The sequence below is a fragment of the Pseudorca crassidens genome, chromosome 1 (genome assembly GCF_039906515.1).
Source record: "Pseudorca crassidens isolate mPseCra1 chromosome 1, mPseCra1.hap1, whole genome shotgun sequence".
NCBI lineage: Eukaryota > Metazoa > Chordata > Mammalia > Artiodactyla > Delphinidae > Pseudorca > Pseudorca crassidens.
Window position 1 is genome coordinate 193,768,096 of NC_090296.1, and position 27,214 is coordinate 193,795,309.

Below are 27,214 nucleotides of genomic sequence, written 5' to 3' on the forward strand. Positions count from 1 at the left end.
AATTCGCCTGCAGCAACATCACAAGAGAAAAGCTTCTTTTCATTCCTCCCCCTTCCTGATCCATTTCTAGGGCTCTCCTCTGAGTCAAATGCAAAGAAAAGCAGTTGACAAAGGAGCCAGGAGCCTATGGATGAAGTCCCTGTAGGTCGGCCTCCCGGGGCAAAGCGGGACACAGACCAAACTGTGGTGAAGGGAGAGAAGTGGGTCACGTGCAGCAAATGCAAGTACGCAGCACAGTGGATTTCTCTAGGACGCTTAGGCCCATCAGCTGGAATTGAAGGAAAAGAAAACAAACATTTCCAGAGGACTATCCATTGTAATAAACTGAGCTAACATACAGGAGCATACAGGGCTGGACTGCCAAACCAGATTCACTCAAATCAGAAATCCTACTGGGTAGTAGGCTTTCCCACTAACTTCAAGGATCCAGGCTGTCGGGAGGCTCAGACAAAGCAGAGGCACCTGGGACGCCCAAGGCGGCCTCCTCGGTCCTGGCTTCCTGCACTGGACGTGCACCTCCGGCCCAGAAGAGTAGGTGAGGTCTCTAAGTGAGGTCCCTGGGTTCCTTACACAGCAGGAATATTTAAACTAGGAAACATTTCCCTGTACACCTAGAGAGCTGGACAGCCCATGTGATGCTCTCCAGGGAGACCTGCCTCACGGATCCTGGGTTCCATTTAATATAAGTAATTCCTCAGGCAGGGAGCAGATGCTAGGACATTCAGTTGACAACGGTCCCTTCCTCTCGGCGAGTATTATTAGTCTATTACCCAAGGTCTAGTTGAAAGGAGATTAGACCAGTCTGCCTACCGCAGTTTCCCTCCCCCGCCCCGCCCCGCCCCCCCCCCCGCCGCCCCGGGGATGGAAGTACATGGATTACAGGCAGCATTAACTGCTTCCTCACATAAACTGTTTTTAACATTAAAAGAGGAAGAGATGTGTGTATGTGTGTGTGTGTGTATGAGAGAGAGAGAGAGAGAGAGGAGAGGAAGACAGAGGAGAGAGAAAGACTGATCGCCAGACTGATTATTAGGAAGAAAAAGAGAAGGAAAGGCCGCTGGGTCTCCCTTGCACAAGACTGCCATGAGGACCCTGCTCTCCTTCTCACCCCGCACAACTTTCCAACTCGGTCAGGCAAGCGCGCAGCGACCTGCAACTCTGATGAGTCCCTTCCAGGGAGATTTACAGGTGCCAGCCCTGGCCCCGCCCGAACGCGCATCCCCCGCCCCCCCGCACCGCCAGACTCCGCCCCTTCCGGGACAGCCAAGGCAGCGCCTCTACCATCGGACTCTCAGGCCACGAGTAGCTCTTCCTTGCACGCAGCTCGGAGCTTTTCGAGCTCCCTTTCCCCAGTTCGGAGAAGATGGTGCTGGAGACTCTCTGAAATACAGGATCGTCAGCAGGTGTGGGAAGCTGCAAGTGAACCACAGCTGGGGCGGGAGCGGGGGTGGGCGTGGGGTCAACCTGTTAACCTTCATGGGACTGCAAGCAGCTCGATACAGGTGCGCGTTTCTCTAGACTAGGGTCCGGAATGCCATGGGGTTCTCAAAAAGAGCCAGGGCCTAGAAAAGCTGAGCTGGTAAGACTACACGGAGTGTCTAGTGAATGTGGATTCAGGGACAGATACGCAGAGTCCCCAGTGTCAGGGTCGGACCCTGGTCTGCACTGTTCAGCCCCTCACCATCCCCCTGACCCGACGGAGCTTCTCCAAGCCCAAGGTCATGCCTCCATGTGAAGTCTTTTTTCAAATTTTTTATTGGAGTATGGTTGCTTTACACTGTTGTGTTGGCCTCCACTGCACAACAAAATGAAGCAGCCAGACACATACAGATGTCCCCTCCCGTTTGGACTTCCCTCCCATTTAGGTCACCACAGTGCATTAGGTAGCGTTCCCTGTGCTCTACAGTATGTTCCCATCAGTTGTGTACTTGATACACAGTATCAATAGTGTATATGTGTCAATCCCCGTCTCCCAGTTCCTCCCACCCACCCCCCTTCCCCCTTGGTATCCATACATTTGTTCTCTACATCTGTGTCTCTATTTCTGCTTTGCAAATAAGATCATCTACACCATTTTCCTAGATTCCACATATATGCGTTATTGTCTGATATTTCCTTTTCTCGCGAACAGTCTTATTTTCCAAATGATTTCAAAGATGCCGTGAAACATTTTTTGACACTTACAAAACACCTATTTTAAAAGTAAATGAGGGCTTCCCTGGTGGCGCAGTGGTTAAGAATCCGCCTGCCAATGCAGGGGACACAGGTTCGAGCCCTGGTCCGGGAAGATCCCACATGCCGCAGAGCAGCTAAGCCCGTGCGCCACAACTACTGAGCCTGTGCTCTAGAGCCCGTGAGCCACAACTACTGAAGCCCGCACGCCTAGAGCCCGTAGCCCCCGCTCACCACAGCTAAAGAAAGCCCACACAGCAAGGAAGACCCAGTGCAGCCATAAATAAATAAATAAAGTTCCATTTTTTTAAAGAAATTACATTCAAGGCAAAGAGTAGAACTTACTTTCTCGTCTTGTTAGATAAAGTCTCCAAGCCGGCTTGAAGATTTTGGCATCTCTCTGTCGGCGGGAGGAACTTCTCGTTCAGATACGTGCTGTTTTGTGAAAGAGATTCAAAAAGAGATTGATTTAAAAGGAGAGCTTATGAGATACGGTTAACAAAAAGCAGATTGAATTGATAATGGGGGCCCAATTGAGGTCTGATTTTCATCCCTTTATTGGATTTCTCTGTGGAAAAGGAAATTGATATTTTCACCTGCAACAATGGGTCTAAATGAAAAAAGAAAAAAGAAAGTTTTTTTTGACATAAAGTCAAACAGAAAAGAACACTCCATGGGGGACTGTATTTTCATGTTCTCATACTTTGAGGTTAGTATGCACAATGAACAAGTTATTGAATAGTTTTAATCATCGTGTGTGTAAGCAGACTTTATTTCTAAAAGATGTCTCCGGCTAGGAAGCATGCAGACACAGGACATCTGTAATGCTCTCCCAAAAGAAGGCAAGATAAATCTGGCCTTTGATTATTACAGTAGCTGTGATATAAGGGTCTGTTACTATTGTTTTATGAACTTGGAAGAACTGGAGTTGGAACAAAACCAAATCAAGCGAGTTAAGGAAATGGGTCATGGAGTCGGGCTGCCTAACGAGCCTTGCGGACACACATGTGCTACTGAACTGATTGAGGCCTCTGTTTCTGCATCTCTAGTCCTTACCCCATAGTGCTATTGTCATGATATATACATGATAGAGGGAACAATGAAAAACACCTGGTACCACGCCTACCACAGTAAATGCTCAAAAATATATCAACCACCACTTTCCCTACACTTCAAAAACATGCACACAACTCCAACTTCCTGGTAGTGCATCTATTTAATCATCCTGAAGGTATCTGCTGAGGATCTCATATGTGCTGGGAGCCAGGCACAGGAGACAGGATACCGAGCTGGATAACACAGCACACAGTCCCTTTCCCTAGTGGAGCCTGCAGTCTGGTTAAAGAGAACGATGTATATCAACCAACCAACCACAGGAATGAATACCGAATTCTGATCTGTGGTTATTAGGATCCTGAAGACAGCAGTGGGTACCATGGGGAGCTGCCTGCACCCTGGGGGCGGGGGGCCTCTGAGAAAGTGTCATTTGGGTGCAGATCCCCAGGGTAATCCAAGGGCGTTACTTTGGGAAGAGGGGGGAACATTCCAGATAGAGGGGAGAGCATGTGCAAAGGCCCCAGAATGTGTGAGGAGCTGAACGGAGGCCGGTGGGGCTCAAGGCTGAAAGGCTACAGGGTGTCTGGAGCAGTAAGTAAGGGGCAGAGCACACAGGCCTGGTGAACCAGGTTTAGAATGGACCCTAAGGACCCAGGGAGCAATAGGTTAGGGGCAGGGAGTGATGGATGGGCCTGGCCTCAGGTGCGTTTTAAGTAGTTGACTGAGAAATGAAACGAGAGGAAGCAGGACTACAGAAAAGGTGGGACAGTTAGGAGGCTTCTGCAGGGCTCCAGGAGAGAGAGGACGGCAACTTGCTTTGCCAGCCAGGATGGAACAGACTATGATGCGCTCACAGACATCCCCCAACGGCAGTTGCTTTGCATCACAAAGGTCTGTTTCTTAGTCATGAAATGCCCACTAGACACTGGGTAGCTCTCTAGGGCGGCCGTGCTCCCTGCGATCTAGGAATACTGCGTACTGCGCTCTTGGGGCACCTTCCTTTCAACAACCCACTTCCATAATCGCTGTGGCAGGAGAAGAAAATGCTGGAAGGTCTTCCTCTGTATCCGGATGCTTCAGCCTGGCCAGAACTAGCTGCATGCCCGACCTGACTGCACAGTGGTTGTCAGAAAAGGGCAATCATCCTCTGTGGCCAGAGAAAGAGGCGATCAGGATCCAAGAGTGGATCAGAAGCCCACATCCACTTGCCCGTTGGCAGGAAGAGAGGCTGACAGATTTGAGATCTATTCTGGAGGTAAAACTGCCAGGACTTCATAGTAAGTTGGATATGGGAGGTGAGGTGGCAGGAGGTATCAAGATAAAGATATAAACAAGAGAGATTCATAATTAATCCTCCAGAAGTGCTGTCTAAAAAGACAGTGCACAAAATACATATGGGCTCACAAAATCCCTCTTTATCTTTTTTTTTTGGCTGCATTGAGTCTTCATTGCTGCGCGCGGGTTTTCTCTAGTTGCGGCGAGCGGGGGCTACTCTTTGTTGCAGTGAGTGGGCTTCTCATTGCGGTGGCTTCTCTTGCTGCGGAGCACGGGCTCTAGGCACGCAGGCTTCAGTAGCTGTGGCACGTAGGCTCAGTAGTTATGGCTCGCAGGCTCTAGAGCGCAGGCTCGGTAGTTGTGGTGAACAGGCTTAGCTGCTCCGTGGCATGTGGGATCTTCCCGGACCAGGGCTCGAACCCGTCTTCCCTGCATTGGCAGGCGGATTCTTAACCTCTGCGCCACCAGGGAAGTCCCCCCCTCCCCACTTCCGTCCTCCTTCTGTCTACGTGCCTCACCTTCTGTGCTTTCTGAATGTATTACCGTACTTTCCAAGGATTTGTTTATTTCTAATTTGCTGTGTATTTTTTTCAGGCAGCACCGTTAATGAAGTGAATTACTGAGCCAGCAGTGCTTTGAATTCTGATGGCTTCGCAAGACTGAATTTGTGAAACTGTGACAAACAGGTACCCAGGGTTTGGTGTCAGAGCACTTTCCTTAAATCGGAGAGTATCCTTGTTAATAAAAAGTCCAAACAGCTTTGCCCAACTGAAATCACAGAAGGCCCATGGAAAGCACATGAGGGTACCTGCGGGGAAGTGGAGGTGAGAGAGTGAAGAATGAAGCCGGAGGGACAAAAGGGGCCTTAGGTGTCAGCCAGCAGGGCCAGCCTTGAATCTGGGCTCCACTCTCTGACCTTGGCCTTTAAATCCAAGAGTTTCCTTTCTAAATCTTTACTCAATAAGGTAGTTTATAGGGATGCTACAGATGAAATGTTTGTGTCCCCCCAAAATTCGTATGTTGAAACCCTCGCCCCCAAGGTGATGGTATTAGGAGGTGGGGCTTTGGGAGGTGATGAAGTCATGAGGAGGGGACGATCATGAATGGGATTAGTGCCCTTATAAAATTGGCCCAAGAGGGCTTCCTGGTCCCCTACCACCTTGTGAGGTTACAATGAGAGGATGGCTGTCTATGGGGAAGTGGGCTCTCCAGATACCAGACCTGCACATGCTATGATCTTGGACCTCTAGCCTCCAGAACTGTGAGAGATTAATTTCTGGTATTTATACGCCACCCGGTCCAGGTCCAGCAGCCTGAATGGACCAAGACAAGGGATAACACGGGATGGGTATAAAAACAGCTGATACACAAAAGTTACTGAATAAATGTTGTGTTCTTGTTCTCCTAAATGCATTCTATGTTGTTTCCTCAGTTGTTGTTATTACAATAGGGGATGGTATGGTAATACTTCTCCCACCCACAGAAGTCATTTCACAGTAAAAGGAACAGAAAGGGGAGCCCCTTGAGTTCTCTCTTTCTCTCCTGCCCCCTTTTCATTCAAAGGATCTTCCTAGTTTTCTTCCTTTTCATCTAATGTCATTAAAGTCTTCCTAGGAAAATGCTAAAACACTGACCTGTGGAACCCATAAACTTCAAATGTTTGTCTACATTAGGCATCTGGCCAATATAGCACCTTTCACTGCCTCTTAGACAAGCCTCCTAGTTCATGCTGTTTTCAACAATGTTTGTTATTCAAAGTGACAGAAATACAAATTAACAATATAACCGCCATGTTTTAAGATGCCTGAAGACCTGACACCGTAAGAGATGCCAGGACCCGTGGAGAAGTGGAAGGCATTAGACCTTCCAGGGAGAGGGCTAGACCATCAGTCCTCTCCGTTGTGGGAATAAGTGAGAATTAGACGTTCCTTAGATCTGAGCTCATGAGGAAAACCACAAGGGAGTTACTTGCTCTTGAGAGAGGAAAAGAAGAAACCTTCCCAGGTTTGAGTTGAGAGAGGTCATGATCCTATTTGAGAAGATGGCATCCACCACAGACGAAGACATTAGAATAAATCCTCCTCAACTTCTGATTTGGGGACATCTCTCAGACAAGGCAAAGGGGACAGAGAGAAATACAAGGAGATGAAAGTAGGAAATCCAAAAACCTGGGGTCATAAGTAACCTGGCAGGAGATGAGATGGCTACAAGTCGTGTGGGCTGATTTATAACCTGAGGAAGGATGACTGGGGAGCACGTTGGAATGGCCCATCCAAAAGGACTGGATGTTCAGGGAGAACTTGAAATGGTAAAGAAAGCAGCAGAGAAAGCACATCAGAGCTGCTGTAGGTAGAAGTCTAGGATATGAACGGAGAGGGACCCCTGCCCCCCACAAACTAACTCAATTTGGCGGTCTGAGCAGTTGGGTCTGGGAGACAAAAAAAAAACCTCTAAGAACCAAAATCTCTGGGGCCAGACTCTCATGGGTTCAAAATAAGATAATAGATAATTATCTATTATAAAGATAATAATTATCTTTCCATCAACTCTGATAGCTCTTTTTTTTTTTTAATTTCAATTTGCTGGTGAAAGCCCTTTTAAAGAACTTCTTACCAGAATTAGCCAAAGAAAAGAAAAGAATCACCCCACATACCATCTGCCAAATACACAGTGGAGATAGCCTCCCAGGACAAGTCACGGAGGGACGGTGGCCATCCTCCTGGAGATCTGCTAGAACCTGATGAACCAAGTTAGTGCTTGAGGCGTCCCAGACCAGAGAGCTGAGACGGCTCTAACAACTTCCCTGCCAACGTCTCTTTAATTGCTCCATTACAAGATCACAATCTCTGCTTGCACGTCACTAGACAAGATTGCTTGTCTGCTCATTAGCAGCATGGGTAGCATCTCACCAGCGTGCCCAAGTTCCTGCTCCTTCAACATTCTGTCACATCCACCTTGCAAATCTGCCATAATGGAGCAATACAGCATCTGGCCTAATGCATTCCTATACCTGCCCCCAAGGACTGCTGGGAACAAAATCACCCAGGTAGGTGGGTTGGTGCCTTGATAAATTCATGGTGTCCAGTACGCTAGGCCCTTTCCCTTCTGATCCATCCTCATGGTCCCCAGGTGGGTGGTCCTGCTAACACATTTGATCGTGTCATTTCCCTTCCGTGTCCCCCCTCAGCCTCAGAGGGACACACGGAGCCATCCAGGACCTGGCCCTTGACCGTAATTCCAGTCTCATCTTTTACTGACTGTTTGCTAACCATTAAGTGGTACAAATTCCTCTTTTTCCATTCCTTGCGAGTCTTAGATTATGGATTTTGATTGCTTTTATTATTTAATTATAGGATTTATTTTTTTGGTACCGGCAACCAAGCCTTCAGGCACGTTTTCATCACTTCAGTATGCCACGGGGGAAAAACCTTTGATAAGATTAGGGGAAAGATACACAAAAACAAGCATTTCTGCTGTCGTTGTCGTCTATGTGGCTGATCTGAAACTCTATCTTCGTAAGTCAGACTTGAGTTGGGGACCAACTGGCAGGATTTTACAACATAGCAAGAAGCCTAGAGACTACAATGGGCCCTGAGAACTAATAATAATTAAGGCTCGGAAAATGCAAAGAATATCTCTTAACAGAACAAGTGATTCAGTCCCTACAAAGTAATGTCATCATTATCTTTTATTTTTTTTGCGGTACGCGGGCCTCTCACTGCTGTGGCCTCTCCCGCTGCGGAGCACAGGCTCCGGACGCGCAGGCTCAGCGGCCATGGCTCACGGGCCCAGCCGCTCCGCGGCATGTGGGATCTTCCCGGACCGGGACACGAACCCGTGTCCCCTGCATCGGCAGGCGGACTCTCAACCACTGCGCCACCAGGGAAGCCCTGTCATCATTATTTAGTCGGTATCCACAAGGACCACTAAAACACAGAGTTAAAGACTTTTAATTAATGCAATATGCATTCAGTCCCCAGACAAATAAAACATCCCAAAGAATAACTTGCTTGTAAGTTACTGAAGAGTGCCAAGAACATCCAAATTATTATTTTTTAAATTAATTAATTTAGTTTTGGCTGTGTTGGGTCTTAGTTGTGGCACGCGGGCTCTTTGTTGTGGCGCATGGGCTTCCCTCTAGTTGTGGCTCAAGGGCTCAGTAGCCCTGTGGCATGTGGTATCTCAGTTCCCCGACCAGGGATTGAACCCATGTCCACTGCATCGGAAGGCGGATTCTTAACCACTGGACCACCAGGGAAGTCCCAAGTTCTTGAGACATCCAAATTCTATTTACAGTGGCCAGAAAGGGGGCACAAACTGAGTTGTGAATCTAAATGAAAAGCTTAAAACCGAATCAACTTTATCTCTCTGAAGAAAGAATTTCTTAACACATGGGGAACACAGCCTAAAAATGGGAAGTCCAAAGAATAGGAATCGTTCTATCTACGTACCTTGCACACTCCTTCCCCGTTCCTGGGAAGAGACGCTGATGAGACAGGAGTGCGTCCTGACCATCAGCAGACACCCCCCGGTCCACTGGTGTGACAACTGGCCTGCCAGCTCTAGGACAGAGGGGGCAGGGGCCAGCTGTGCTCACTTCAAGGTCATCAAGCAAACACCTGATTGTCATGTGCACCCCGTGCCACGCAAGCTCCCCGAGGGAGAAAGGCAGGCATCCCAGCCTACCGGGAGAGCCTGATTACTCTTTCCAACCGACAAATTAATATTCTGGCTTACGCGTGTGGTGAACACAAGTCTGCCTTTGAAATCAGACCCAAGAACTGATGAAATCAAGTCTTGGTGTCTACAGAGATGAGGGGAAGACCCTGGCCAACCTCTTTGTTCAGTCGCTCACCAGGCATCTGTGCCACAGAGAACTATGGCTACTGGAGAAAGGACGGGGACAAGACCGTGTCCCTGTCGCCTTGGAGCAAAGAGTCTGGTGCAGAGGACAGACAAGCACACGCTTACCATGCTGAGTCTGCAGAATGGATGCTGGCTTGGTGGATTCCCACCATCACGTTACTTTCAAGAAACCATGAATCTGTGTTTTGGTGGACATCACTTAATTCAAAATATTAAGAACTGCTATGAAAATGGCTACATTAGAATTTCACTTCCTTATACATGAACACTGCAGCCACCTTAACTTGCAGAAATTTCTACAAGTAATCCCTGCTAACTTGGTTTTTCACTTTGACTTTTACCTGTCTTTGGTTACCCTTGACAACGATTAATTAACTAACTCTCTTACTAAATCAGTTACCCTAAGGTATTCTGGTCCCTCCACCACTGTGGAAAGATAGTTTTCAAAAATGGACAATCATCAATATCATACAGATGTGACATGAACATGCATTAAAGATTTTCTTTTATTCCCCATGAGGGAACCAGTTCAAAGCAGAAGCCACAGAACACACAGACTTATAGATCAGAAGTACTGAAACGAATGTGCAAATAGAAGGAAGTCCATTGGACTGCTACCAGATAGGATGTAATTTGCATATTTCGAGATAAGAATTAGTTTGTGTGGCTCTGAGCTAACTACAGCTTGCAGAGCTGTAAAGTTGTTCCCAGGCGATCGGCATCAGCTAACGCAGAGGTGTGTGATCTGAACGATGCCAGTGTATCCACTGAGGCACACAATTTCCCCTAAACCATTAACAGTATCACTGCCTCCCACTATAGAGTTAAAGGAAGGATCAAGAGTACTGAACCTAAAAGACTTTCACTCCGTGTAACTTGCAGTCTCCTCCACTCCACAGCTTGCCCAAGGGGAACAGGTGGACCTGGTTTAGGCAGAAGTCCTCCGAGGCACACAGAGAGCACCGCCTTACCTAAGCAGGTTGAAGTAAGGGTTACCAGAAGGACAAGTCTGATATGGAGGCTAACTGAAACTTCAAGTCCAGATGGGCAAGAGGACGGTCAAAGGAGAGGCAAAATAAAATAGGAGCAGACTGAGAAAAAACGGAAGAAAACAAGTGACCAGCACTGGACCATCCGTGCCTCTTTTCACTGGTCCTGAAGTGTGAGATCCTCGGGGCCTTGAGATCAACTCAAAAGTGTAGACAGGATGGAACTGCTCTCAGTACAGTGCTTCCAAGTCTTTTAAAACCCACCTCCAACAATATTTTCTTACTTGATACAGCCAAGATTATTCTGACCTTTCTTTAACGTGCTTTGAATTTGCAAACCCTGGATAAACTGAGTATATTTTTGATACTAATATCCACATTCCTTGATGCAAAAATTCTGATATGCTTTCCTGGTTAGACATGAAGATGATAACAGCAACTCTATGTATTGTCAACTTTATTCACGTGTCATCTACTCCTCACAATGAATATACAAGGTAGGGACTGTGCCCATTTTACAGATGAGAGCAATAAGACACTGGAAGATTAAAGAACATACGTAAAGGCACTCTGTTAGAACTGGAGTAGAGTTTTGAACCCAGACCACTACATGTCTGTGTTCCTGGGCACTGTGCTCTTCTACCTCCCCTTATAGGGAAAAATTTGTTCTTCAGTGGAGAGCTATTCATTGTCTACAGCACTCGCCACTCCGGGTTACCTGATTCTGAGTCTACAGGAACTGACAAATGGTCTCTCCTTGACCAAACTCTAGTCAAGTTCCTCTGAGGTCTTTTTCAACTAGGACCCATTTGTGGGCATGTCCTTAAGCGACCAGTTTTAACAAGAACCCTCCTAAGTCAGCCAATCCGGAATCCCCCATCCTCCAGGTGTGATCACCCTTGCTATCTGACCAAATTCCTCAACCTCCACCATCCTCCAGGCGATATCCAATCACCCTGGTCTGCCTTTGGCAAGATTCCTAGCAGGTTGGTTTGGCGAGAATCATCCCTTACCCCTTGACGTTCCCTCCACTGACCCCCACCTGCTCCTTGGCTATAAATTCCCACATTTCCTTGTTGGATTCAGAGTTGAGTCCCATCTCTCTCCCCTACAGCAAAACTCCACTGCAGGGGTCCCTACACCCATTTCAGTAGTACTGAATAAAATCTGCCTTGCTGCCTGTCCTTTAACAGAGCTATTTTGCAATTCTATGTATTGAAGTTAAGTGATAGCAACATAAAACGATTCTTGTCTACGGGCATGCAAATGCGTTATGTCCAGTGGAGAGACAACCCTTCCCCACAGTGGGAAAACCTGTTTTGCCTCCCTTGCCCTGTTCATCTCAATATTGCTGACCTACAAATGCGTCTGTTCCTTTGAACTGGCTGTCACCCCATACCAGCTTCCTCACTGATGAGTTAAATAAAATTTTAAAAAGTGTTCATTTTCATATCTGTATGAGAGCCACGATTTTACCTTTTTATTAAAATTATCTTTTAACACTCTGAATGAGCGTGCTGGAAGCATCTGCAAATTGAATAAACACTACCTGATAGAGAGGACAAACTTTGGTGGCAAACATCACAGTTCAGATGCCTACTCTGCTACACACTCGATGCTTAGCCCCTTAAAAATTATTTAGCCCCTCTGTGCTTTCAGCTCTGTGTGCAGAACGGGGGTGATACTATCTCTTTGACGGATCTGATGCAAAGTTTGTAACTGAGAATGCATAAAGAACGCTCAGCAGTGACTGGAACAGAGAGCCACCTAAGCAGTGCTCAGCAGGAGTGCTCAAGGCGGCCGTCAAGATCACGGGATGCCTCTTGAAGCAGGGCTTCTCAAACTGCAACGTGCCCATGAATCACCCGGGAAATTTACTAAAATGCAGCTCTGGGATGGGGCCTGAGAGTCTGCATTTCTAACCGGCTCCCAGGTGACGCCAATCCTGCCGGACTGAGGATCACGCTTTGACAAAGCATTATAAGCCTCCTGGATCACGTTCATCCGCTCTGATAGATTTTTCATAATAGTCTAGAGTAAGACTTTCAAGAAATGTGGGCCTGTCCTATGGCCAGAAGCATGAGTGGGGAGAAACCAATGAAACACTTGACAGAATTACAAGAATAAAATGAGCTAAGTTACCATGTCACTAAAGAAGAGGGTTTTTTTTTCTTTTTCAGATGAAGAGCTCAACCAAGGAAATATTGTAAGAGGAGATGTACGGTACTGAGAATATTTAACATAATTGCTTTCCTGAGTCAGACCCAGTGTTCATCCTCCTGGGAGCTCTGCAACAGAGAACACACACCCACCATCCCTAACACCTTCACTCAGGCTTAACCAGCCCGTCAAACACACCGCTCCAACGGGCATTATTCAAGCAAACTGGATGTAGTTGGAGGATGCAATGTCTTCTGAAAAAAGGCCAATGGACATGTGTTGGAAACATCTCTAAAATGTCCGTAAAATCCACACTTAAGTGTCCCTATCAGCTATGCAACCCGGTCATGAAGTTCTTTGTCCCAACCAAAACACAAATGAGGAAATTCCTCTGGCAACTAAATATCTCTTCAATAAAACTTGGAGAAGTGAATTCTGAGATAAGACCTTTAATGAGAAAATAACTTTTATTTACATTCCGTACTGACTCTCTGGTGCTGTGTGAGACAGCACTTGATAATTTAAAAATACTTAAATATTAGAACCATAACCACTGTTATACGTTTAGTCATCAAAGAGCAAAGACCCTCTAATAACCTGTAAGTTCATAGCTCATTTTAATATATTCATATTTCATACTCATTTTCAGGAAAGCATTAGTGAAACCGAGCAGGACCCTGCAGGGCCCTCCTGGGTACAAAAGCCCTTCCTTGCCCCTCCTCCCCATTACTAGTTTGTAGAAAAAGGCTTTAGTCTCCTAGGTCTTCCCTGAGTTCCAAAGAGCAGGCACAAGCAGTTACTAATTAGGAAAGTGAGCGAACGCAGAAACAAAGGAAGAACAGTTTAACAAGAAAAGTCATGACCAGAGTTCACTGATAAAACAGAGTCCTAATTCCTCCTCAAGGGATATGCATATCTGATGCATATCTCTGTGGGCTTCTTCAGGAACCTCTCCCCCACCCAGGTGGAGGATGGTGACTACATACTGACCACAAACACCAGACCCCAGACTGGCTAGAGCCAGAAGGTCGATGACTGAGATTTTGGAAACATCACCCTGTTACCTCACCACCAACCAATCAGAAGAGAGTCATGCACCCTGCAGCCCTCCCCCAAATGTTGCCTTTAAAAACTATTCCCTGAAAGCCATCAGGGAGTTCAGGTCTTTTGAGCATTATCTGTCCGTTCTCCTTGCTGGGCCCTGCAATAAACGCCGTATTTTCCTCCACCACAACCTGGTCTCAGCGGATTGGCTTTGCTGCGTGGCGGGCGAGGAGACCCAAGTTTGGTTTGATAACATCAGGGTCAAACGCTGGGGACCTCGTGTAGAAAACTGAATGGAATCTTCTTTAAAATAACAAAATGAACAAAGTTTAATAGGGTGGTACGATGGTTTCCGATCAGCAGAGCAACGGAAATCTGAAGCAATGAAAACTGATGCCAAGACTGGACTCCAGTATGGAGAAGCTGCCCAGTCAGTGCGGAGGCTCCAGGGAAATATATGCTGTCAAGACAGAAATACCCCAAAGGCTGGTTGCTGAACACATCTGATCGGCGAGCAAAATCTTAATTTACTGATCTAATCAAAACTGGTGGATCTTACAAAGGCTGTTTGGGCTTAGTTGTGGAATTCAGGTTAGTGTCATCAGAATGAAAATCAGTGCAGAAAATCTTTCAGAAATCATGTCCAAACATTTCGCCGCACCTGAAATACGAAATAAAATTATGAGAAGAGTGTGTCATAATAAAATAAAATAGCAAGTGGAATGTCATCTCACTGCGGCAATTTTATAAATGTGAAACGAGGCAGAAGGCCCTATCGCAGAATAATGATGATATTTGAAATTCTGAAATGTAAAGAGGGGAACTACTTCATTCAGTCAACAGAAAGCTCACCGGAATCTGGCTGTCAATAAAGATTGTTTTCTGTGACCCATGTTGTGTAAGGCAATGATGAAAAAACTGTAAACTAAGGGACCCTCCTGCACTGTTGGTGGGAATGTAAATTGGCGCAGCCACTATGGAGAACAGTGTGGAGGTTCCTTAAAAAACTAAAAATAGAACTACCATATGACCCAGCAATCCCACTACTGGGCATACACCCAGAGAAAACCATAATTCAAAAAGATACATGCACCCCAATGTTCACTGCAACACTATTTACCATAGCCAGGACATGGAAGCAACCGAAGTGTCCATCAGCAGAGGAATGGATAAAGAAGATGTAGTACATAGATACAATGGAATATTATTTAGCCATAAAAAGGAACAAAATAGTTCCATTTGCAGAGATGTGGATAGACCTAGAGACTGTCATACAGAGTGAAGTAAGTCAGAAAGAGAAAAATATTGTACATTAATGCTTATATGTGAAACATAGTACAGATGAACTTATTCGCAAAGCAGAAATAGAGACACAGATGTAGAGAACAAACTTATGGATACCAAGGGGGGAAGGAGGGGGTGGGATGAATTGGGAGATTGGTATTGACATTTATACACTACTATGTATAAAACAGATAACTAATGAGAACCTACTGTATAGCACAGGGAACTCTACTCAATGCTCTGTGACCTAAATGGGAAGCAAATCCAAAAAAGACGGGATATATGTATACATTTAGCTGATTCACTTTGCTGTACAGCAGAAACTAACACAACACTGTAAAGCAACAACACTCCAATAAAAATTAATTAAAAAATAAAAAAATTAAAGTACCCATTTTGCTGGTTAGGATTTGAGGTAAACAGACATGAAAAGTGCAATAAAGACACATCTTGTTGAGAAGTGAAGTTTTGGGTGAAGAGATGAATAGTTAGAATCTTCAAATATAGATTATCAAGCTTTACAAGGGTTACTGTGTTGAATTCTATTTGACCTTTAATCTCAAATGCCATTAAAAGCAACATAAGCAAAAAACAAATGTTGGAATCTCCACTTCATGTGCTGTCTGACTCACTATTTATACTTTTTATTTGATCTTCTAAAGCTCCCTTTGTTCTCATAAAAAAAACGATAAACTAGAATTTGTTCAAAAAGCAACCTCCAGAATTTTCCCTTGATTCCCTGTGACACATTTCTATGTCTGCCTTTGACGTGATTTTTGTCTTCCTTACCTATTAGTAGCTCCCTAATAAATTTGAGCAAACGGATGAATGAATAAATGATCAAGGAACCTGAGATACTTGAAGATGATAACTTATCCAGGGAAAAAGAGATTCTAGAGCTGATCAGACTGAAAAGTAAAATAAAATTCTAGGAAAATAAAAGTCAACAGGAGGAATTAGAACCAAAAGGATCTTCTGATTAACCCCCAGATAATTATAAGATTTAATTAACCAGAAGAACCCAGTCTCTGTTCATTCTCTTTGAGATTTTACTGCAGTTAAAATGATGTCAAAATGCTCTCATTAATAATGAATGAAAGTGTCAGAGAGCTGGCTCACCAAATGTACTGTGCTTAGGGAAATCATGATTAGGAAGGGTTATGAGAGTGTCCTTGGAGACCGATCCACCTCAAACTGGAGCAATGTAATCACAGACGAAATTCAACAAGGAAACAGCACAATGTAACAATCCTTGAAAAGAGGAAATACAATTACTCCAATGAGGTGTTGGGTTCTGAGCGGTGTAGTCAATCAAGTCTCATTTCACGAAACTCAGGAGCAATACTCAACAGCACTGAACTCTTGATTACATTATGGTGTATTAATCTCATATCTGCATATCCACAATTTCCCAGCTGATAAAATATCCTGATGTTATTTTACGGAGATTTGGAATAATCCGAACCCTGTTAAGTCAGAGCTACTGGGTCTGGTTCTGGATTTTCTGCCACTTAGCAGGGCTCACGCTCTGTGCCTCTGTTCGTCACAGGGCCTCTTTCCTGCATCATCTCATGTCCCCCTTACACACCTTCCCCTGGAGGATGGTCCTTCTCGCTCTTCGGCTAATTCCTAGTCCCATCTGCTACGCATCTGGAAAACTAGAGTTTGTGAGTAGGATCATACGTGGTAATGAGTTCTAATGAGTTTTTAATGGACCACACTTCACAATGAACATACCTGTGTTAAAAAAAAAAACCTTTAATCGGGGAGGGATGGAGTGGGAGGATGGGGTCAGCAGATGTAAGCGAGTATCTATAGGATGGATAAACAACAAGGTCCTACTGTAGAGCACAGAGAACTACATTCAGTATCCTGTGATAAACCATAAGGCAAAAGAGTATTTTTAAAAAAAAGAATGTATATATGTGTATAATTGAACCACTTCGCTGTACAGGAGTAATTAACGCAACATTGTAAATCAACTTCAATTAAAAAAAAAATTTAAGAAGTCTTTAAGGAATGTTTTTCTGCCCTCATCACCCAACCCAGGTGGCAAAGACAGCCCCCTTCTGGTCTAGATTGAGGACTGAATCACTGAGCCTCTGGAGGTGCTCTGGCCCCTCTTACTCCCCTGGGGGTACATACAGCTACCCAATTCTCAACTTCCCAGCCGATTCCCACTGGATAGATTTGCCTTTCCCTGTTTTCACCCTGGGGATCTCTCCTGGACATGGTGCGCAATCACTGTGAGCGCCCTCACATCACCGAGATTTGGCTTCTGTTGCCCTGGACAACACTTGCCCTCTCCCAGCCCCCGCTCCGGCTGCTCAGAGCCTCACCCCCACCCCACGGACTGACCACTGGCCAAGCCAGCCCCAGGCACTCAAAACTGGGATTCAGAGAGGGTGAGTCACCCAAGCAGAGGCCCTAAGATAGGGATTCAGCATCTGAAGCAGGCCCCAAGTTTTGGAGAGAAATGGGCTCTTCAAGCCACACCATGCAACCCCCCGTTCTTGCATAGCTGTCAGGCCACGTGGGGGGCTAAGGTGTGACCTAAGAAAATTATGCACAGGGATGACCCTGAGTGAAGACCAATTTGCTGTGAATCCTTAATTTAAGCCTAGGAAATCCAAGCACTGTGACATCAAAACAGCTGCGTCGAGGTATCCTCCTTTGGTCTGAACCTGCATTTTTCTGATATACAGACCTTTTGGGAACGTTATCTACAAGAATTTTACAGGAATTAAGTGCATATGAATACAGGCACACGTCGGAGACATTGTGGGTTTGGTTTCAGACCACCGAATAAAGTGAATATCACAATAAAGCAAGTCACACGAATTTTTTGGCTTCCCAGTGCATATAAAAGTTATGCTGACACTATACCGTAGTCCGTTAAGTGTGCAACAGCATTATGTCTAAAAAGGCAATGTACACACCTTAACTAAAAAACACTTTATTGCGAAAAACTGCTAACCATCATCTGAGCCTTTAGCGAGTCACAGTAGTAACAGCAAAGATCACTGACCACAGATCACCATAACAGATATAACATTAGGGAAAAAAGTTTGAAATATTGCTAGAATTACCAAAATGTGACACAGAGACATGAAGTGATCAGTGGAGGCTGTTGGGAAAATGGCGCTAACAGACTTGCTGGACGCAGAGTTGCCACAAACCTTTAATTTGTAATAAATGCAGTATCTGTGAAGTGCAATAAAATGAGGTCTGCCTGATTAAGAGAATCCAGGAAAAGCTGAGATACATGCACACACAGTGCTAGCATTTTATTTTCTCACATTCTTTTTTCAATTCTATCCAGACATGAGTGCATTTGTTAATTCAAGAAATACAATATTCATTCTCTTTGAGATTTTACTGCAGTTAAAATGATGTCAAAATGCTCTCATTAATAATGAATGAAAGTGTCAGAGAGCTGGCTCACCAAATGTACTGTGCTTAGGGAAATCATGATTAGGAAGGGTTATGAGAGTGTCCTTGGAGACCGATCCACCTCAAACTGGAGTTTTTCCTTAGGCAATGAATGCGTCCGTCTGATTCAACTACTTATTATCATTTTCTTTCAACTCTTCTATTTCCTTCCCAGTAATAATACATATTTTCTCAACTTCTTAAATCTCTTTATTACCTACAACTGAATGTAATTTGGAATTTACAAGTCTTATCACATTCTCATTCTGCCTGAGCAATTCTAAGTATAAAAGGTACTGTCTGCATGTATTCCTTCGGAGTTCCTGCACCTTTTCGCTTAAGATTCCTGAAATTAATATTATGATTCTTTGATATCTTTTCCATCTAGTCATTTCTGGCTTCTGGAAAACACCAAAAAGCCTTACTTATCCAATGTCCCACCTGAAACTTCTTACTTAAGGGTTGTCTGAGATGGAAGTACTGACCATTTTGCCAAGGGAGTTGGCCCAGAGCTAAAAACAAGCAGAATCAAAAATGTTTTTGCAACAATGCAATTAGTCACTCATCAATCCAGCTTGTGAGTGACAGCTGTAGTGGAGTACCTTAAGGAAATCAAGATATATCTGTGATATTACTTTACCAGCCTAATAATTCACTTTACAGCTTACCAAGTATTTACATTTAATCCTTGGAATAGTGCTGTGAAGGATCCTTTTTTTTTTTGAATTTTATTTTATTTTTTTATACAGCAGGTTCTTATTAGTCATCCTTTTTTTTTTTTTTTCCTGCGGTACGCGGGCCTCTCACTGCTGTGGCCTCTCCCGTTGCGGAGCACAGGCTCTGGACGCGCAGGTTCAGCGGCCATGGCTCACGGGCCCAGCCGTTCCACGGCACGTGGGATCTTCCCAGACTGGGAACCCATGTTCCCTGCATCAGCAGGCGGACTCTCAACCACTGCGCCACCAGGGAAGCCCTAGTCATCCATTTTATACACATCAGTGTATACATGTCAATCCCAACCTTCCAGTTCATCACACCACCACCACCACCACCCCCGCCGCTTTCCTCCCTTGGTGTCCATACGTTTGTTCTCTACATCTGTGTCTCTATTTCTGCCCTGCAAACCGGTCCATCTGTATCATTTTCTAGGTTCCACATATATGTGTTAATATACGGTATTTGTTTTTCTCTTTCTGACTTACTTCACTCTGTATGACAGTCTCTAGGTCCACGCACGTCTGTACAAATGACCCAATTTCGTTCCTTTTTATGGCTGAGTAATATTCCATTGTATATATGTAGCACATCTTCTTTAACCATTCCTCTGTCGATGGGCATTTACGTTGCTCCCATGACCTTGCTACTGTAATGCTATGAAGGGTCTCAACCACCAGTTTCACATAATAAATCAAATTGACCGCTGTTAACTTAATACATTCTACTTGTCCAGCTCACTTCCTCCAGTATTTCTCTCTGCAGTGACTCATCTCATTGTGATCTCCCTCCAACACAAACTCCTGTCTTCATTTCCCTCCTTCCCCAGCTCCCACCCTCAAAAACACTCTCTCTCTCTGTCGCCTTTGCCCAGCAAATGTGGGGCCCTGGATGCACCCAACTCTCTGCCATCTGGGCCAACCCTGGACCAGCCAAATACTGGAGAAAAATCACCGAACTCTGCTGAATGACTTCGCTTGGAACTCTGCTCATTACTCTGCAATAACCTAAATGGGAAAAAGAATTTGAAAAAGAATACATATATGTATATGAACTGTACAGGGATACTCTGCTGGACACCTGAAACTAACGCAACAATGTTAATCAACTATACTCCAATACAAAATTTAAAAAATAAAAAAAAAAGAAAGAGGAAAACACTTTGCTAAATTAAAAAAAGTCAGGCACAAAAGGCTACATGTTATATGATTTCAAGGACAGGGCATCTCCAGAACAGGTAATCCACTGAACCAAAATGCAAATTAGCTGCTGGCAAGGACTGGAGGAACGGGGACTGATGAATGGCTACAGATTTTTCTTCTGAGGCAGATGGAAACGTCCTGAAATTATACAGTGCCGATGGTTGCACAATGTTTTGAATGTACTAGAAGGCCCTCAATTGTACATTTTAAGTGTTTTACGTGATTATTTTACGGCATGTGAATTTCATCTCAATAAAAAAATGATAAAGTGAAAATAAATTCAGCTCTGCCAACTTCAAGTGGGCATTGAAGTTTGGCAAGTCTACTATGTTTCCCTAATAATCTTCACTCTCCTCTCTCAAAAGCATTACTTCCTTTTTTCCCTCTGTACCAACCTCCCACACTCCCTAACCCCTACGCTCCCACCTCATAGCCTTACCTCATACTCCACTGCAGAAACAGAAACCCACAAAGGGCAACACCTTCGTACATCTTCCACTATATCTAAAACCTCTCGCCTTCTGGGCTTCCATTAGTCTACTCAGCAGCACAGGCTGGGTGGCTTAAACAACAGGCATTTCTTTTCTCACGGTCTGGGAGGCTAAAAATCAAGGGGCCACTGGGATTGGTCTCTGATGAGACCTCTCTTCCTGGCTTGCAGATGGTCACCTTCTCACTGTGCCCTCACGTGGACTTTTTCCTGCGTGCACACGTGCAGAGAGAGCTCTCTGGCATCTCTTCCACCTTTTATAAGGGCATCTGTCCGACTGGATGAGGGCCCCAAGCTTATGACCTCATTTAATCTTAACTACCCCACTAGAGACCCTGTCTCCAAACACAGTCAAATTGAGGGGTTAGGGCTTCAGCATATGAATTTTGGTGAAGACACAGATCAGTCCTTAACACTGCCCATCTTCTTCAGGTTACCATGAGTCACAACAGAAACAAAGTCTCTGCTCCCATCAAAAGCCGGTAGCCCCCCATGGCTCTGGGTCCCCAGCCCTTAGCACCTTCTTAAGAAAATCACTGGCCCACCATCTCTTCCTTTTGTGTAACCAGAGCCTCCTGCGGATTCTTCTTCCAAGAATTCAGAGGTCCTCCTCCCTTGACTCCACGGTCTTTCTCCACCTCCCAACTCATTTTTCTACCTCCCTTGGAGGCAAGAATTCTCGAAAGAATTCTCTAAAATCACTGCTTCCCCTTCCTCAACAATTTATTCACTCATCAGACCACTCAAATCTGGCTAAAACTGCTTGCCTCACGCTTTTAAACATCTTCCATACTCCAAATTCAATGGACACATCTCTCTTTCCATCTTACTTGATTTTTCAGCAATACGTGACCCAACTGAACACCCTCTGTCCTGAAAACCCTCCTCTTATCGGATTCATGACATCATACTCTCCCGGTCTCCTTACGCTTGCTTCGACTCTCTTGCAAACCTCCAAAGACCGGCGTGCCCTAGAACTGTCTGCTGCCGGTTCATCTCCTCTTCTCCAGCTATTTCTAATGCTAAGTGAGCTCATCCCGATTCTTGGCTTTGAATCCCGTCTCTCTGGTGATGACACCCAAATTTATACGCGCAGCTCTGACCTCGCCCTTGAGCTCCAGACTCGTTTATATGCTCCAAAAGCCTGGCTGACAGCTCCTCCTGGACGTCTAATAGTCTTGTCAAATGTAGCATATCCAAAACATAACCCTTGACTTCCTTTCCCTTTCCAGGCTTCCCCATCTCAGTGGATGCCCCAAATGGAACATCCTTGCTTTCTCCCCTTTGCGCATTTCCCCCATCCAGGCTTTTAGCAGCTCTGCCTCAAATCTATCGACTTCTCTTTATCTCGACTCCTATCACTCAGGTTCCAGGCACACCTTCTCTTGTCTGGACTGGAGCCAGGGCCTCCCTGAATGGTCCTTGGGCTTCCACCTCGCCCCACGGCCATCCACTCCCTATGCAGCCGCCAGAGGAAGCTTTCAAAGGTGTAAATCATATTTTGTCATTCTCTCGCTCGAGCCCTTCAGTGATTTCACTTATTAGAATAAAACTCAAAACTGTCACCACAGCCTGTGTCCTACAATGTGACCTGACTTACCAGATCGCTCCGAGAAATCTCCCCCTCCCTCCCCATGCTCCACTCTTTCTGCTTCTCAAACACGCCAAGCTCAGGGTCCGGTCACTTGCTGTCCCCTCTGCCTGGAACATTATTTCTTGTCCTTCAGGTCTTAACTCAAATGTCAGCCCCTCCAAGTGACTTCTCCTACTCTCATTTCTAGCATCGACCTTCTGTTTTTGCAAACTACTTATCACTACGTATCTGCCCAAGAGGGCAGAGCTTTCGTCTGTCGCCCCCCTGCTCTATCGCCAGCACCAAGCACCTGCCTGGTATATACTAAAAACTCACTGAAAGAGTGAAATTGATCACTGACCCTCTCCCTCCGCCAGGCTGCCCTAATGGCTTTCCCCAATCGCCCATGTGTCCCCTACCCCATCTGTCTCCTAAGGAGGGCTGTCTCAGCCAGACCGGTCCTGGGCTCTTCGTACATCAGAGTCAGAGAGTGACAGAGAATTAACAGAGGGAGATAGATCTGAAAGGCTTCAGAAGGGAAAGACTTGGAGAAATTGGTTGTCAGCCAGAAATAATAAAGAATAGAGGTCTGAGTGAGTAGGTGAGGAGAGGCAGCGTTGAAAAGGGGGAGAAAATCCACGTGGTCTAGGTGTAAGGGAGAGAGCTCTCTCAGCACCTGTCAAGTCTGAGTCTCTGGAGCGGCTGAGGGACAAAACACTGAGCAGAGTAAACGGGATATGAACAGCATGGCTGAGGGTTCTGAATTGGATCCCCTTTTATGTATTTTAAGAAAAAAGGAAAATAAGAATGCAGTTTTTATTTCCTTTTTGCATTCTGAGCTGTGCTTAATTTCGGACCAGCCTAAGGTTGACCTCTATGGGCCCATATGATTCCAAGAGGGTTATTATGTACCTAGGAAGAAACTGAAGTTCTGAGAGATTATGTGACATAACCACACTCATTCAGTTAACTGTGACAAAATGATGATTCAGAGCCAGGACTTCGGCCTGCAGGGCCTGGGCTTATATTCCTACACATCTGCTTTCCTCCAAAACAAGAAAGGAGGTTAACTGTCCATGTCTTGTTTCCAGTAAACATGCACCTTCTATTACCGTTTCCCTTTTTTTTTTTTTTTTTTTTTTTTGCCGCACCTCATGGCCTGTGGGATCTTAGTTCCTGGAACACGAATTGAATCTGGGCCCCCTGCAGTGAGAGCACTGAGTCCTAACCACTGGACCGCCGGGAGATTTCCTACCATTTCCCTTCTAATTGCTTGGGGTAATGTGAGTCAAACTCACCAATTGATGGTTTCCAAAATACATCTGTATGCTCTCTTCAAATATCAAAATAACATCTGTTCCTTTCTTAGTTTTCTATCACCTCTTCTCTGAAATCCCTTAAAGATGACCAGTAGTGGGTATACAATTACATGGATAAGGAACACATAGTTCCTGGCGGATAAATTGTCTTCATCTGGACAACAGAATTTACTTGCAGTGACAAGGTGATCTCTGACTCGCTCTTTACCTGTCTTGGGTTTCCATTCTCTTTATTGTGCCAGATGTTTCCTTTTCAGAGATCACTGTTCTTGAAAGGGAAGTTAGAAACAAAACAGAAATGGAGCAGTTCGATTTCCCCAACTTCAAGGAACAATACCCAATTTGCAACAAGCATATCTGTTTTTTTGTTTGTTTTTTGCTGAAAAACATCAGAGGTTCATTCTACTTTTCAGCCTCTTCCACAACATTCTTACAGGCCACTCTCTTGCACACATCTTTGTTACACACCCTGACATTAACTTTCCACGCCCCTTCTCTGCACCTGAGATCAGCACTCACACTACGTTACAAGACGCCGCCCAATTTTTCTCATTTGCATCTATATCATCAGCATTTTATTTTTAAAGGGTTTTTCCACCTGGCAAGCCTTAAATAGACACATATGTTTTCCAAACAGATAAAGATGAGGTTATAAAATGATAACCGTGAGATAGATCATTCTTTAAGAATTATCATCTCAAAGACAGAGGACCCTGAAATGCTTTGTAAAGAGGCAGCATGTGACTACTTGAATGAACTCATGCGACTACTTGAATCACTTGGGATCATCCCCCCAAACCCTCTATTGTTGATTGGGGGGATCAACAATATTAATAGAATATTGTTGCCAACAGATACTGATGAATACTTCTTGGAACCAATTTAAATGCTTACATATTCAGGGAAAGGGAGGGTGGGAGGGAGACGCAAGATGGAGGAGATATGGGGACATGTGTATACGTGTAGCTGATTCACTTTGTTATAAAGCAGAAACTAACACACCATCGTAAAGCAATTATACTCCAATAAAGATGTTACAAAAAATAAATGCTTAAATATTCAGATGCTATGAAATTAGTGCTCACACGTCTAGAGGATGTGGTGACATCCAGACCCCTCCAGAACTGGCACATGCATCCCTCCAGCTGCTGGGACTCTGCTGACGCCCACATGGATCCTTCCCTAGGAACCATCCTCGGGGGAAGAAGCTGCCTTCTCAAAGGTGTGGGCTGCATCCAATGACTGATCAATGTCTGACCCCTTACCTCACCTCAGTTCAGCCCAACTCAGAGGAGACACTCCAGCTTCCCATTCCCTGTGGCCAAGACCTTCGTTGTAGGAGCATTAAAGTGTAAGTTCTGCCGCTGCTTCCCTCACACCCTCACTGGCATCGTTCCTGGGAGCACTTCCTAATAAATTTGCTATACACAAAGCCCCATCCCAGAGTCTATTTCCCAGGGAACCCAACTTCCAACGATCCCTAATAGGATAAAAATTATGTAGCATATAGCTTAATTCATCTGTGCTTCTAATTGGTATGCACAAAAAATCATGTATATAAACTGTCCAATTAACTAGACCTGAATAAGCAAGATTCGAGAATTTAAAGGATGCATACAAAGTTAGAACAAGTCTTAAATTGAATCTTATTTCCTTTTTTGGGTAGCCAGCCCCTAAAGTAAAAAGGAAACAAGTGGAGAAATTTAAAGACGCGGAGAATGCTTGGTTTATACATTCTTTTTCAGAATCTATTAGATATTTTATTAATTTTAATATTTCAGAATCTATAATTTCATGCACATCGATAATTTCCATCTTAAATATATTTACAGAAAGTAAGAGCACCTAACAATGATATTAATCAAGAGACCAAGAGTCTTTAAGCCAACAGAAAGTCTCAAATCATGCCACAAGAGAAGAAGTTTGGTATTAAAAATAAAATGAATGGGGAAAAAAAAAAAACTTTGGGAGAAAGCTCGTATTTGAAAGGGTCAACCACTCTAAACTTTTAGGAAATATCATTTTTAATCTCCAAAATATTGCAAGTATGCTCTGGGTTATCATTTTCCCTAAAGAAACTCCTCACAAGTAGTAATTAAGAGTTGTTTTATGGGACGGAATTTAGCCAGTCAGAGGCAATTACTGTGAATCACAAAGGCAAAATGTATATATCGCCTTCTGTCTTCCCACGATACTGATCTTCTCATTACCAAAGGGTAGCCAACAGCTACCCTCCTGATTCACAGAAGATAACTTACGGCTCCATGGCAAACAGAGCCTTAAATAATACTGTTCCGGGCTTCCCTGGTGGCACAGTGGTTGAGAGTCCGCCTGCCGATGCAGGGGACACGGGTTCGTGCCCCGGTCCGGGAAGATCCCACATGCCGCGGAGCGGCTGGGCCCGTAAGCCATGGCCGCTGAGCCTGCGCGTCCAGAGCCTGTGCTCCGCAACGGGAGAGGCCGCAACAGTGAGAGGCCTGCGTACAGAAAAAAATAAAATAAAATAAAATAGTAATAATACCGCTCCTCCTTCCTGCCGGCCCCACCCCCCGCCCCCGGCGGAACAGGGAAATACATCGAGGCCCTGACATCTTGCAACACATTGATAATCAGCTAATACACATTCTAAACACTTAGCGAAACGGACTGTAAAAAAAACTATTTCACTGACTCTCAGGGACAACAGTTTATCTTCTCCTACTTTAATGGCAGTGCTGTATCTTTACAGCCAAGGGGACTTGAAAATGATCAGAAATGCCTGGGTTTCAGGGATTCAACACCACTTAAATCCACTAAATTTGGCTATAAGTTTCCCCCCCCAAAATAAACAAATATGGGACAAGATTAAGCATGCTAAGAGACAGAGAAGGGAATGAGAGAAAATATAGAAATTGTTTAACAATATGGACCAGACAGGATGATAGACAATTGTAATTTCACATTGAATAGAGCCAACTGGAAAGTGATGAAAATCCCTTTCAACCCAACAGAAAATAAATGTGCATGGGAGCAACTGTTAATAGAATATTGTTGCCATTCACTTGGCAGCATCAAAGCCAACGAGACACTCAGAGGGTGTTTGATAACAAAAAATATGTGCCTGACATATTATGCAGGCAAATTAGCAGGTAATTAGAAATACTGAAACCACACCAGAAGCAGAAGCCATCCCACAAAGTCCAACCATGTAAAACAGGTAAGTGGAAGCTTGTGAAATTTACTATATTTACAAATGCTCCTTCCTGTTCTCCAAATCCCAATCACCTCCTCAAGGAAATCTTCTGGAATCCTCCACAGTGCGTCCCCTTGTTACGTCTTCACAGCCTCCTATTTTCTTCTCCTTCTTATAACTTAATAGTGCTGGGGTTCTGTGATTAATGTTTCCCTCCCCCAAGCAGACTGTCAGCTCCACGAGGCCAGAGACCCCATCACTGTTTGGTTCCCTGCATGCCTAGCGGGGTGTGTGATACCGTACGGGTGCTCCAAAAGTACTTTTCATGTATTTTTATTTTTTAGCAATAAAGTATTTTTAAATTAAGGCAGGTACATTGCTTTTTTAGACAATGCTATTGCACATGTAATAAACTACAGTATAGTGTAAATAGAGTTTTTTTGGGCTTAAACAACAAAAGTTTATT

General features: G+C 44.7%; 1 protein-coding gene across 1 annotated transcript in view; it reads right to left on the bottom strand.

Annotated features, from left to right (window-relative positions):
* ST8SIA6 (ST8 alpha-N-acetyl-neuraminide alpha-2,8-sialyltransferase 6) overlaps nt 1-27,214 on the bottom strand; it is a 135,860-nt gene that overhangs the window by 56,752 nt on the left and 51,894 nt on the right. Inside the window, exon 3 of the mRNA XM_067705540.1 lies at nt 2,518-2,607. Coding sequence (XP_067561641.1) covers nt 2,518-2,607 — 90 coding nt within the window. The remainder of the gene's footprint in view (nt 1-2,517; nt 2,608-27,214) is intronic.